The sequence below is a fragment of the Pelmatolapia mariae genome, linkage group LG2, assembly GCF_036321145.2.
Source record: "Pelmatolapia mariae isolate MD_Pm_ZW linkage group LG2, Pm_UMD_F_2, whole genome shotgun sequence".
In the NCBI taxonomy this organism is placed as follows: domain Eukaryota; kingdom Metazoa; phylum Chordata; class Actinopteri; order Cichliformes; family Cichlidae; genus Pelmatolapia; species Pelmatolapia mariae.
The window spans coordinates 21,446,270-21,461,464 of NC_086228.1; the positions used below are offsets into that span (position 1 = coordinate 21,446,270).

The window sequence follows — 15,195 nt, forward strand, 5'->3', positions numbered from 1 at the left end:
AATTGTGAGATAGGGCATTGGCCTTTGGAAGATGTGCTTTTCTAAGCTTTTTGGCTATGATTTACCAAGATATGAGCAAGTTATTGTTGCTGGCTGTTACCTTACTCTGTCACTTCACCTGTATGAACCTGAGAAGGGTACTTTCATGGTTGTCTATATTTTAATTACATGTGGCTGCAAAACTATGAATGGAGGAAGTTTTTACATATGCATCTTGAGCATGAGCACTTTTTGATTACACAGCAGGATCCCAATTACAGGAGTGACATTTTATTTTAATTTGACTTGCTATTCACAGTTCAAATCAGATGAAGCATTGTCTAAATGAAGTTTAAAACCAAGAAGGAGGGAAAGTCCGCTTGAAATTTGCCTGCAGAAAAACGTTCTCCCTCCTGTGACTGGAATCATTTTATTATAATAATTCCCCCAGGACATATTTTACAGACACATTTATGATACTTAGAAGGTTAAAATTTCATTTAACTGGTGACCTATATTCATGGAGTGCTAGCGTGCATCTAGAGCAACAACAGCTTTTAGCAAAGCCTAAAGCTGTTGGTTATTACAATAGGGTGACTGGCTGCAAGCTACAAACCCCCGTAAGTAATGGGTAAATGGGAAAGCACAGTGAGGCTGCTGTGGGCTACTAGATAACAGCAGAAACACCCCAGTATTGTATATCTTTTGCAATTTTAGGTCCATTGTGTTGTTGGTAGTCTTTTGGCACTTGTAGCAGTCCACTCTTTAACTATATATAGATACAGATATAATAACTATATAAAAACTATATAACCTCTGCAACTATGATCACTTAAAATACCCTTTAACATATTCATTTGTTATGTGATTATCATTTTGTTTATCTATGCATTGCGTCCCAGAATAAATGGTTAACTGATGTAATAATTCCTACAGAATCTTTGCAAATAGAAACAGTGATTTCAATAAGAATCTCTTCTTTAGCTGACTGAAAGACATTGCTGTAGTGTTGCACTGCATCTGTCTTTAAAAAGACAGCTGCAAATTATATTGGTTCAAAAGTTGGCTGCATTGGTTATATAGAAAGAAGTGAAATGGACTAGTGAGTCATCCCTCACCACGTTCTGTACAAATTGGCGAAGGCATGTGTGATGTAGACCAAGGAAATTGTATTAATTACCTTAATAATTGGCCCCTACATTAAAGGGATCTCATGGCTTGGTTATTCTTTTGGGGGCCTTTATTTACTTGGTTTTACTTCACTTGTTCTCACTTGTTATCAATAAAAAGCTCTTCCTTAAGGATAAAAATTACAATTAAATTGATAGTGGTTGCCATCTATTGGCCTGCAAAGGTTTTAGATTACTGTGTGTCTTCTTCACTTGACATGAAGTCACCAGTTTTTACCAGATGTGGTCAATAGATAGTATTTTACATGAAAGAGTAAAGGTCTTTACATTTTGCCTCTCGTTTACAGAACACCAATACACCAATGTTTGGAACACATTAAACCTTGGCAGCTTCCTGCATTGTGTTATAGCTCTAACATAAAGGAGCAATCATCCCACCCCTCTCTGCAAAGACAAACAAGTTTATGTAACAAGTGCAGCATCTAAAACATGAGCCTTCTTTGGGTTTCCACTCACAGTCACATCCATTGAATTTAGTTGGACAGCAAGCCAATGTTAGAAGCACTATATGTAAAGGATTATGGTACTGACTTAAGATTTCTCTCCACTATTAAAAGGTTTCCTTTATTTCAATTTATATTTTACTCTGTGTGTGCAGGCATGCTTTATATTCAAACTTTCAGTACTGAAGTGGCTTTCAAGGTCCTTTTTCTATTACATTGACTAATGCAAGAGACTAATTGTTTCACATTGTTGCAGGAAACCCAGCCAATTTTCTTAAACTCAGCTATGTGTCAGTGTGTCCTGCCACATATATCACAGTCCGGGATTGCTCCCCATGCTATATTCAACTACTCTGCATGTGGTGGATAAAAACAAGACAAATAGCCAGTTAATTCATCTCGTAGCTCAAAAGTCTCATTACCCTGCTGATGAGTTTAAGGATTGCCTGAGGTGGAAAGGGACTATGTTTATGGCTCGGCAATCGTGCGTACCAAGTCTCGTCTCCTGAATGAAAAACAAAAGACATGTCAACACTCCAGCCAAATGAATACTGAATACATCCCTATTTAAATACTTAATGATTTTACGGTTTAAACATGTGTTTCTAAAGGGATCATACGTCCTCTTTATATGGTGACTTCTAAATGAAGACAAATGTGGATTGTGCTGGAATTGATCTGACCTTTCTCATCATGTAAGGGTTATGAATCTTACTGAGTCTACTTTATTAGTGTGATATAGCGACATAGGAAATCCTAATTTTGGTAGCCACATGTAGGTCACAATAAAATTACATGCAGAAGTGGAACAAGCAGCTGGTAACAAAACTATATTAGAAAAAAAGGGGGTTTCGAGCGTTTATGAGTTTAAAAAGAATTAAAAATTTTCTACCAGAAAATGTTTCCACATTTTGTCAGGCTTGTCCGTTGATTACATAGCACGCAGCATCAATGTATTTATAAGTGTAATCCATAGTTTCCACAATTTGACCTGCATTAAAGTAAAGATAGGCTAGATATTTTTTGTGCTATTGGAGAAAAAATAATAACCTTTTAACAAATAGTAACAGAGGTCTAAGAGGAAAGTTGAACTGCACACACTTCCCAAGCCCCCTGGGCTTTTAGCATGTATGAAGCAAGTGAATATGTTGGGAGAGCCTTAGAACAAAGTGTGGAGGGTGCTTTTTTTCTTTCCTTTTCCAGGAAGAACTGTCAAAAGACTGATCCCCGAAACACAACTGAAAATTTTGAAAAGAACTATCAATCAATTTCCTTGTCACTTCCACTGCTACCCAAAATGCACAAGTATGAGTTGCAAAGATTAGGTTAAAATCCAACCTGCAAAGGTTGCTGCATTAAGAATGAGGACTGTACCTTAAACTGAATAATTTAAAATGTATTCCTGCTTCCACTGCCAAATACCTTGTACACAGCTCCACGGCTTCTAGTGAGTTAGCATATTTAAGACATTCAGTTACCTCCACATCCTCCTCCTGTTGTTAAGGAACCACCTTAACCAGTCATCTGCACTGGAAGATAAAATCTGTTTGCTAACAGGAGGTGACCTAACTTTTAACAGATATCTCATCACTATGGCTACTTAGTTTAAGGCCAATCAAAAACAGCCTGGCTGTCTTTTCTCCTGAAGAGAATACATAATTTAAATCTAAATCTCATCAATAATCAGGGATGCCAATGTGATTATCACCGTTTACAGAGCTATACTTGGATAATGCAATGGATTGCTGTCTGTGTGGATGGTGACAAACACAGAATGATTAAAGGGTGACATTTTTAATACTGGACTGAAGAACTTCACTGAGAGCGTGAGGCGAGACCTATCACCAAACTAGACGGGAATTTTCCTTTAAATGCAGATATGCTGGAAGTTTAGTTATCTGTCAACATCTCTATTTTTGTAATCATTGCAAAATAAATGTTTAACAGAGTCATAGACAAGTTAGACATACAATAACAACAACATGCCATGATCAATAAATCCAGTGTTGTAACTGGAAGAACAAATATCCTTTTGCTTTATCAACAAAAAGAAAAAGGGGGAGGCCAACACAGAGTTTGAGTCATCGTCCACCCTCACACACTTCTTATGAGTCATACACCATCACAAATGCACAAACACATTTTTTTTTTTTTTTTTTTATAAAAGAAGCTCATTTCACAAATATGGTCAGCGGTCAAAGTGATCATTTAAATTCAGAAAACTATCTACAAAAGACTGATGACATTTACCTCTGAATTAAAGGTAGAACGTGGATCTTCAGCCATACATACAGTGAATTTATATCTGAAAAGCTCTCACTAAGTATACATCAGGCACATTTTGTTTTGTGATAAATAAAAAAAATCACCTCATCATGTAGTGCATACATATTAAATTTGAAGACATGCATTTATGGTCATCAGTGTTTAGTCTCTTTTTAGTCTCTGAGGATATTTTTTTCAGTACATCCATTTAGTTTTAAGGGGGCCATATTAGATTAACAGTTTTAGACACTGCAATAATCCATTTCTATCTTCATAAGAATATATTGCTTTAAAAAAAAATCCCAGGATTGATTTAACTGATACAAGTAAAAGTTTTATCTATTATGTATATTTTTTTAACTACTGCAGAGAAAGTAGTTAAACTTACTTTCTTACTGTACCTGATAGACATGCTGTATATTTATATCAGTTATCTTTATTAAGATTTGTGTAAATATGCCCAACTACAGACTTTGATCTGTGTGGCTCTCCCAGAGGGAGCTCTTGCGCTACAAATGGGAGGAGAACAGAGGCCAGAGAAACTGAGTAAAGAAGAGAAGTAAGAGTGACTAAAATTAATTTTAAAAACAATAGTAAAACTAAGAACTGTGTTTTCTTTTCTTTTTTCTTTTTGTCTTTTTCTTCTCCTCCTCATTAATATCATTGTTGTTTTGTTCTTTACTGATTGGACAACAGAGCCAAAATCCAAAACACTGAAGAGTTTTGAAGGCAGTCGGGCACTCACTGCACACTGTCTCATTTAGTTGCAGGCAACTGATTTTCATACTATTGTTAATGAAACCTGTTTTTTTCCCCTCAAGACTGAAATAGCATAGGTATGCCAAATAATAATGATTTTAAAAATAAGGTTATTACAGGTTAAGGCTAAATAAGAAATAATTATGACTGTATGGTGGAAGAGCGCAATGAAACGGCTTTGAAACTGCTGAAAATTCATAACACTTCCACCTGTCCCTCTGGAGTAAACTGAGAAGAAATTGCGGTAGGTTATAATTAGTATACATTTTTGCCATCTTCAGTTTTTAAGTAATAGAAAGAAAAAAATCTCATTTTAAAAAGTCACTTCTCTTGTCTGAGTATGCACCAGTGAACTGTAGATCAGTTGTGATGGAATGCCAGTGACAGGTTTTCTTAGATAAATAATAGAAAAATATCAATCAAGTTCATGACCCTCTCCCACAATTTATCCTCTTCTCATTCTAGTGTTCCCACAGCAGTTGGCCTTTCTTAGTCTAGACTCCAGCAAAACTTTTGATAAAATTGAATGTAAACTAGTTAAATAGCAGCAATATTGTCCCACAGATTATTGTATAATTTTGCCTATGTAGAAATCAGACCTATTTTTATTGCTCTTGCAATTTAAAAAAGTGTTAACTACAGTCAAACCTGAACTTGGCACAAAGCATATTTTGTACTTCTTGCATCATGTGTAGTGTATCACATATTTACTAGAATCCAACAGTTTTCCTTTGCTCTTCTGCTGATGCAGTTGATCTTCCTTTTAAGATTAACTGTATTAGAAGTTGTGTGTTCAGGGGCGCACGAGCACGAACACACCCTTGGGCATACGCCCTGGTAATCGGTGCTTGCAGCTACTGCATATTAATTGACATTGTTATATTCAGTGTTAAATATTTAAAAGCTGGGATTTTGTTGTTGGTTCAGTTTGAATCTGTTTTTTTCTTTCCCTAAGTTTTTTTTTTCAGCTCTCTCTTTTTTCTTTTTTCTTTTTTCTTTCTTTCTTTCTTTTTTTTTTTTTTGCAAAAGTTCTCTGATTCTGAACTATAGGGTATTGCTGTGAAGAAATATATTTGTAGATTTCAGGTCATTTAATAACTCAAGTAAGGTTTTGGTGTCTTGGATGTAGAAATGGCAAGTTAAGTGTTTCCCTTTAGAGGTGTCAGGTGAATTACCTTTAGCCATGTGATAAGGTGCAACTTTGAAGTTGTGAATGAGGTTAGAGGCAAGACTCAACCTCTGCAGGCTATCATGATGACTTGGTATGCCACACCAAGTCATATCCATCTCCATCTTACTGTGAATGCAGTCCTGTTTGATGTATTTTAAGTTAGTCATTTCCTTCATTATTATTTTGAAGTTATACATGTGTGCATTTCCTTTTGTGTGTGTGTGTGTGCGTCCAATTCAGCGTCAGCCAAACTGTGGAATTATAATGAATTGTGGCATAAATACATACTTTAAAAGGTATTCAGGCATTTGTTATTGTAATTAATTAGTAGTTGTACTTGTAAGTGTGACTGAAGCATCAGCATGAGAACATAGCTGAGGTTTTACTTATTCTGCTACTTACCCAACAGCTCACTTATTTGGATAACCTAGTCAGCCTAACACGAGTGCAAACATGCATGAAAGATGGAACACATGCTTGCCTCTTCAAGCTACGGTAACTCAGCTTCCATTGGTGTTTTTCATACACCTTGCCTTAAAATCAGTTACCCTAACCGTCCAGCTGTATATTCCTAACTCATAATTTTCTGTGGTTGGCATGTCACAAGAAACGTATCATAACAATATCAAAGAAAAACATGTGTTGACAAAGAGAAATTACCATCTTCTGGTGCGTTTAGGTTGTTGGCTGTCAGGAGAGAAGAGGTAAACCATTGTACCCCTTTGAGATCCTCATTCTTTTTATTGCAGAGGGCATAGACTTACATATAGCAGCAACACATCACCCTGACTGATTTCCTCAGCACTTCCCAGGGAATTGTCATCACCCCAGGTCAATGTCTAAACTTTCCCATGCATCAAAATATATTGTAATTGACTCCATTTGTAATTCCTCCAGAGATCTGGCACTGGGCTGTAGCTCTGATGGCTGCCAAAAGCAATAAAGTCTCATAGACATGACCCCCATTGCAAACAAGCCCTGCTTCTAGATTGGGAGGAACAGTAAAGTGTGTGTTTTTTGGTGCCTGGCTATACGTTTCCGATTGGCTGCAGCCCATACTTCCATTCAAATGTCATAATTAAAAAATTATGCAGTTCTCATGTCATGTTTTATTCTTCTTGGTTTAACGTTCATATCTCTCCTTCTCTATTTTTGATTGATCTTGTAGCTTAAGAATATTGGATATGGTGACACTGCAAAATTTAGCTGCGTTTTTTTTCCAGGATGGGGAGAGAGTGGTGGTTGTAGCGACTCCAGGCTCAACATCTGAGGTCTCTGTTCAGAAGTGATCATAGCAAGGATTTACAGATTAACCGTTACGAATTTAAACCTTCTGATTTTACTCTTCAGGGGGTCATCAATTATAATCAGGCAAACAAATCCTTCATTATGGTAACAGTTTTTTTGCATGAATGCTTTAAGGAAAATGCAAATTAAAAGAGGAAATAGAGCAAAAGCAAGAAGGTTTTATCCTTTTATGTACAAACAATTAGTGTAAGATTAATGGGAAAATACAGCTGTGACTATTTTTGCACACTGTGGTACTTTCTGCCCTCTGAGTGAAAGTAATAATATCGTTTATCCATACGATGCATGTAAATAATTCAACAAACTGGTGTTTTAATTGCTCACACATGAATGGATCACTAAAGAAGCTATCTTTCGTTCTAATAAACGACGAGAAACCATACCAAAGGTAGAGTTATCATTTCCAATGGCTTCAAATTGTACCCTAATATTTACAGGTAACCCTGAGCACCAACTTTATGCTGTCCATTAAATTTACTCATTTGCGGCTTTCTCCTGCCTGCTGTTTTTAGGAGTACATGATTCAAGGTAATCAGAAAGAACAATGTGACTATGTTGTCACAGCAACCGTATCACTTTCAGTACTGCAACCTGAGCTGCTTTGATTCCTCCTGAAAAGGAAACACATACAGTTGTGTTTATCCTCTTGTATCTTTCCTCTGCTGTACAGTAGTCTGTCTCCCACTTAATCTCTTATTCGCTTTCAGGTGCCACCGAGACTAAAGAAAAAGATAAGACGTGATTTTTGTTGAGAAAAATTCTTTGTCATGCTAAAGTAGAGGTATTTGAAGTAGCACTAATGCGTACAACACCTACTTAGAAACACATACAATCAGTCATTGTCTTGACTGATAGTATTGCGCTGATCAATAACCAATTTTACTCTGATGTGATGAATATACCTTTCAGCACATATTATGTGTAGCTGGTCATGTGAAGAGTTTACTGAATTTCATCCTGTCTTTACATGTTGCATAGTCAATGAAATGGTGAGAGCTTTGCATGGGAAAAAATACAAGCATGCCTAAAACTGTTTTGGATTCTCGAAGAATTTAACGCCTATAATCTCCACAGGCTGGAATATTTTTCCACATATGAAGTGCTATTATAATAGCCACTACTGTACCTCTTAGACTTGCAGATTTCAAATATTCACAGAGAATTAATGCAATGGAAAAACAAGTTGATTCAAATGAGAATAGCTTCGGCTGTCACTGTAAAGAAAGGCACCCATTTAAAAAAAAAAAAACTTTCATTCCTCCCAGCAACATGAATTTCAGTTAAACTGATCCAATATAACATTTGACTTTTTAGTGTTTTATACTTATTGTCATTAGTTTTTGAGATACATTTTAATTAAGAGATCATTTTTAAACATAATCTACATATAAAATTCAAAAATGCTTTTATGCAATCTGTGTTTGTGCATCCTTTCTGTGTGTCCCCTTTCCCTGTGTCATATCCTCTCCAACATACACTTACTTTGCTAAAGGAATAAATGTATTTATCAATGACCTTCTCTTAAGGATTTATGTTGCATTTGTCTTTGTTTTCATAAGTCTTTAGATTATTTAAAACTTGATCTTTTATGCTGCGTTGGCAGCGATGTTCAAAATAAATCTCTATTTCCTTTGTAACCTTTGGCAGCATTGCAAGAGCATTAGTTGAATGATTGGTATTATTTGTCAATAAATCAAAATGAAAATTGCTCCCCTCAACAAATGACTGAATAGAAGGTTGACATCTACGCATTATAGCGGTTGATTTGGTATTGTGAGCTACACAGTATTTTTCCCTGGCAGTTTATTTGAGGGAAACAAGGCAAAACGTGATGAAATACATTTTGTCTGCCTTTTGTTCTGAGGAATGACTAATGCCACAATGGCCAGTTTTACTGAGCTCATGTCAATAAATTAAGGATGTCGTCCGCAGTTTTCCCCCCACTCTGTAATTCATACAGCTTAGAGCGTCGCTTTAAAATGGCTTTTGTCTTTTCTTTACTTTCTCTTGTCTTCCTACATCACCATACATCACTCATCCCTCGCTTCTGTGTGTATAATATATACCTACCTGCCCTCTTTATTTCTCCACTCATCCACTTGGAACATGTATTCAGCGTACAGAAGGTATCACTGTAGCTAATGACATCCCATAAGAATCAATGCTGGATTTTCTACTTACATATACAAATTTATGAAAAGTATAAAGTGGCCCACAGCTACAAATTTAATGATAAATGCAAGTATGCAAGTAATCTGCTATCTAGCTGGGTTTCACTTGTTTCCCATCTGTGGGTACTTCCCATGTTAACGTTTCTGTTTTGAATTCCTATGACCCCTCTCTGATCTTATAAAAAACACCCAAGACACAATTCCAGTTCTCCTCAGATACTTTTGCTTGGCTATGCTTGGTTCCTATGATCAGTTTTTCAGCCAAGCCATTACTCAGTACTGTCACTCAATCCACAAAAAAACTATCATAAGCCATAATAAATGACAAACGCATTCCCAGTGGCTTGATGTGAATTTAATTGTTTTGCCTCTTGCTTCATCTGTCCACTGCTCGCTTTCCTTTTTCACCATTAGTAAGTCTGAGATCAAAGTGACAAGCACATGTGGATCTCAGGGGCCCTATCAGTCGAGAAACAGACTATGTGATAGTGTGGTTTTCTCAGTGTCATTCCCAGGAGTCAGTTCTACCAGAATTGAGAAGGAGGGATTGTGAGTGTCCCAGTCTACCCAGCTAGCTAGCTGAAAAGTCTAATAATGACAGTGACCTCACCCATCACTCTCACTGCATTGCTTCTAGACCAATCACAATAGGCAATTTCTGTGCATGGGTGTGTGTTCTAATGGAAATGCACCTTAGATACCCTTTGTGTTTGTGTCAGACAGTGTAGTGGAAGTGCATGCGATCCACAATATTGCTATCCAATTTTATTGTCAGAAAATGAGAGAGGACAAACTCGAGCTGTGGAACTGATGTAAAGCAAGACAAGGTTGACCCTTATGTCAGTGAGACCTGCTACAGCTTTCTATTTCTCTTCAGTTACAGACAAATGGATGTAAACACTCAGCAGATGTCAAAGTGGTGCCAAATATTAAAAGTTGTCCAGGGTTGTTGTATTGTACTTGAAACAAATAATAATGAGTGCCTGCAAAGTAGAACAGGATGGCCCATTCAAATAACTCATAACATATAAGATATCAGCTGGCAATACCTGTTAATCAGCAGGATACATGTGTTACTCTGCCAAGTAGGTGGTTCCATCTGCTTGTGTTTATTCAACATTGTGAAAAATCAAAGTTAGACTGGAATGAAAGCTGACACTCTTAAGATGAAGAATCCCAGAGGTTTTTGTGACCTCGTGTCCTTTCCTGTTGTGCAAGTCCAGTCAGTGACTTTATGAATGTAGCTTCAACTTACATATCCTCAGAAAGTAAAATAAACCCATGTTTAGCTGACCCACTAACCCTCTTTCACGTAGGTTCACTACCAGCTTCACTTCCAACTACTCTTGTATAAAGATTTTTCTTCTCAATACAGTACAGTATTTTTGTCAACCTACTGTTTCTCTGTTTGTTCTTAAAAGGCTCGGGGCTTACAGTGTACATCAAGATCAAAACCAGCTTAAATAAAAACAAATAAACAGAGATACTTTTAGTCAAGTGCTCTTTATACCATCTATATCCTCATTCCTCTGATATTAAAGAAAGTTAGTTACTGGCTTTCTGATTAGCCTATTTTTCTTTCCTTTCTCAAACTGGGCAATACCATTTAACCAACATGACATATTAAATGTTTCAAATTTGATGTTCAGTTTGAGCAAACTGGAATTATATACATATACAGAGGTGCGCACGTGTGTGTGTGTGTGCAAGAGTTTGTGAGTGTGTCAATAAAACTAAACCCTTTACAGGAACCTAAACATGCCACTGCATCCATGCTCCTGTCCCATTTGATCCCCTAAGACACTGCATGCTGTTTGAAGTCTCTACTTGAAAGGCCTGATCTGAATATAGTGGATTCCACAGCAACTCTGCAAGCAGTGATTACAGACTGATTAATGAGCCACTGCAGACAGGCACACACACCCAATGTGCACACATATTTCCACTCATGCTCACTTTTCTAGGCCATACGCAAATGGATTATGTGGAGTCAGTATGTCACATCGGTCTCCCTCTGTGGTAGATATGTTTTGTTTAAATGTTTAAAGTTTTCAGGGATGTGTTGTTTTCATCATGGGTTACTCCTATATGGAACAAGAGCCCACTCAACTGTTGATACTAACCAGCTTATTGTGTGTGTTTTCGTTTTCACTTTTCCACAGTGTCCGCCGAGATCTTAAAAAGCAGTTTGACCAACATGGAACGGCACATTCAGAGGCTTGAGAATGACATCGAAAACTTCCCCAAAACAGATGATAAACAAGATAAGTTTGTGGAAAAGATGTCTATATCCTTTTTTTATTGTGTTCATTCCAAGACAATACACAGGTTTAGACGTAAATTTGCTCTCTAACAACATTCGCTTTGAGCGATATTAGGACATTCTTTGTCCTATTTTGTAGGGAGCAGTGGCAAAGGTGTGTGCTGTTTGTGTTCAGCCCGCTGTGGTAAGCAGTTTAAGTCACTTGGTGTGATAGGTGGCACCCTAGGGAACTTAGGGAATGGATCTGGCTGCCTTGCTGTGAGACGCTGATCAGATCTCCCTCTTCAGTCCACCCTGGGTCCCAAGAGTGAAATCATGCCTGTGGCTATTTTTACTGCACTCTGCCACTGCTGCCTGTCCCCTGGGGACCTCTAATAGGGACTCTAGCCCCTCACACCAACTTATCGCTTATTCCTGATTTCATCTTTTGGCCGACCACAAACCTCTCCACACAGCCATCCATGAACTCTTTTCTCATGACACCTCTCCTGTTTTGATAACAGAGTGTTTCACTTAAACCCAAGCATCTCTAGTCCCAAATTGAATTAGCCATGTCTCTGCACTTTCTTGAATGCCCTTTCTGAGAGGAAAGGTTCTCACTGTATAGGTTTGATCAATAGTGAAAATCAAGTCTGTTGTCAATACCCTGAGGCTAAGGTGCCTTTCATGGGGAAAAACACAGTGAAGCAGTCAGCAGGATAGCCTATGTTTGTCTCTAACATTATAAAGAAAAGAAAGGATTACTCTCGAGCAATTTAAAACATGAGTGGGTGTTTCCATATGCTAGGGGCTCACACATAAGTTAACATATAACATAATCTTTACTTCCTTATATCTGATATCTATTTAGGCTAAATCAACACAATGGGAGGGACGAGAGTAATAGTCCCTAAAAATCCGATTCAAGTCAGAGATGGACATTTACATTTTTATATTTAAAAAAAGAAAAAAAAACTGATGCAGAGTCTTCCCTGGCGGCAGCTACTATATGAAGCAGAGCAGGCAGGCAAGAAAGCTGCTCTTTCCCCCAATGTCAGTATTGATTCCCAGGCTCCGTTGAGAACTAGATGCTTGAGTGAGAGGAAATGGAGAAGTGTAGATGTACTGCAGTATGGTTCCTTTTCACTGTCTGGAGTTCCTCCCCAGAGAGTGGCAAAGAGAAACTGGCTGGCCATGACCTGAAACATCACCCATACCCCACACACCCACCCACCTCTACCCATCCTACCTGACCATGCTGTGGTCCTAGGAATGACGCTCATACAGATTTACTGCAGTAAAATTGATTTTGCGTCTTACTTTACTAAAAGTTGGAACAATGACATGGTTATATTTTATATGTTATTTTGCAGTGTTGTATTCATTGTTGATTATAAAGTTACTTCCCGAATAACTGGGAGAATAAAAAAGGATGTGATTTTCAGTATTTCATGCATTCTTTTGTATTAACATGTTAGGATCTATAAAATATATATATGTTGTTTTATTGTAGTACAGTACATATTATTAGGACGTCAAAGTAAATTACATTTGGCACTGTTCATTCCGAGAATTGATTTCGGGGGTCTGATACAGAGGGAAACCTTTGCCTGTATGTGTCTGTGTGCTTCTGTGTTAATTTAGGCCATTTCTCATATTTTTCTACCACTTTAAATCTCCTCAGATATCAGATCTTGGACTGTTTTGTGTAAATGAGCATTGTGATGGAATGAAGCCACACACATATGGACCATAAGGAGAGATTGAAAGTGGAGACTTGCTTGAATCACTGAAGTTTGTAGTACCAGCGTTTGCTATGAGCTTAGGGGGCACTTTAATGCCAAGTGTTGGAACAGTGACAGTGTGAAATACAGTGCCGTATTTTTGGGGTTGACATTTCCTTTGCTGTACATAAGATAGCACAATCAAGGGAAACCTACCTTTTTAAACTTTATGCTGGGATTAAAGAAAAGGATGTTGGTTCCTTGAAGCATGACAGATGGAAGAACAACAACATCTAAAAGTCATGCATTTGATGCTTGAGCAACCCTGAAAAAGTTAAGTGAAGCTCTGTTGTCTTGACGGCTGGGCACTGTGATGAATTAGTCAGACTCCGTTTGTGTGTATGTGCTTGTGTGTGTGTGCTAGAGAGAGATGCAGAGAAAATGGGAAGGTAATTTACATTGGATGTGTAGGTGAGTACATATGCTTCTGTTTCAGTCTGAATGTCTTTCATCTTTAACTAGCAAAAAACCCTGCAGGCTTTGGTCACTGCAATGTATTTCAGTAGCCTTTTACCTCACAACTCACTGATAATGATAACTCACTGATGGTAATGATGGGGTATCTGTGCTTTAAAAAGTGTAGTGACAACTTGATAAAAAAGAGGTAAAACAAAGAGGTAAATAGATGGACTTTTTCAACACAATACCCTGCTCGAGCCTGTATAATCAAAGTTACATAGAAATAATGGTCCTCTATCAGAGACCCGGGAGTTTTAGGGGTCTGCACAATATCTTAGCTGTTCCCAGACAAAGACCTCTGATGTTGTGCCTGGACTGGACTGCTGGAGCTGCTCATCTATTTTGAGGGATAAAGCTCTTAATAGTCCTATTACCTCTGAAATGGCTTTGGTTTTTACCTTCCACATCTGCTCCAGTTGTTTCTTCAGCTCTGGTACTTCTCAATTTTCTCTTGCGCCTTCTTTCTGATGTTGCTGTCAGCTGGAATTGCTACATCTATCACAACTGTGGTCCTCTGCTTTTTATCAACCATCTCTGTGTCTGCTTGGTTGGCCAGCAACTGCTTGTCAGTCTGGAACTTGAAGTCTCATGGGACTTCAGCCCATGTTCTTGACCACCTTCTGTGGTGTCTCCCTCTAGTACTTTGGGACTTCTAGTCCATATGCAGCACAGATGTTCCTGCACACTATTCAAGCTACATGGTTGTGCCTCTCAGTTTATGCTGTCCCAGCTTGCAGCTTACATCCTGTTACTTTGTGCTGGACTGTCTCTTGGGTCCTGTTGGATTTGGTAAACTCCTGCCTCTGTGAATTTCTGTGCGTTTCAAGCTCAGGTACTCTAGTTTAAGGGAGAATTTAAGCGTTCGGTATCATTCCTTAATATGCCACCACCTACCTGAGTGTCATTGCTGACCGTGTGCATCCCCTTATGACCGCAATGTCATCATTTCTTTCTAGCAGGGTAACACGACACAAAGCTGAAATCAACTTCTTTCTTGAGCTTAACACTGACTTCAGTGTATTCAAATGGCCACCAGATCTCAATCATAGGACAAAGAAGAAAACGAAGACTAAAAAGCCAGAACTAACTTGGTGGAAGGACTTCATTTGGCTTTACTGATACATTTTTCTCTTTCCATTACTGTAATGTATGCTAATTACTGAATGGGGTGTTTGTTCAGCAGCTTAGTGATCTCTATCTGTCAGAAGTAATGGGGGCTCACAAAGGCTGTAGAGTTGAGACACAAGCCCCCAGAGAGCCCTATTTCACCAGAGAGGCTATCGCTATGATGTGCACACACATGCACGCTGCACTTTGCTGCTGAATATGATAAAACAGAATAGAATGAGATTGTGCATACTAGAATATTGATGTAGAGAGGTGGTTCGGTGGGGATGATGAGAGACCAGAGTGGACCCTGATGA

The 15,195-nt window shown here is 38.0% G+C and overlaps 1 protein-coding gene across 7 annotated transcripts in view; it reads left to right on the top strand.

Annotated features, from left to right (window-relative positions):
- The window catches only part of diaph2 (diaphanous-related formin 2), a 350,677-nt gene that overhangs the window by 243,607 nt on the left and 91,875 nt on the right, over positions 1-15,195 (top strand). For all 7 annotated transcript variants that reach the window (XM_063494477.1, XM_065469810.1, XM_065469812.1 and 4 more), the window contains one exon: positions 11,449-11,573. In XM_063494477.1, coding sequence (XP_063350547.1) covers positions 11,449-11,573 — 125 coding nt within the window. The remainder of the gene's footprint in view (positions 1-11,448; positions 11,574-15,195) is intronic.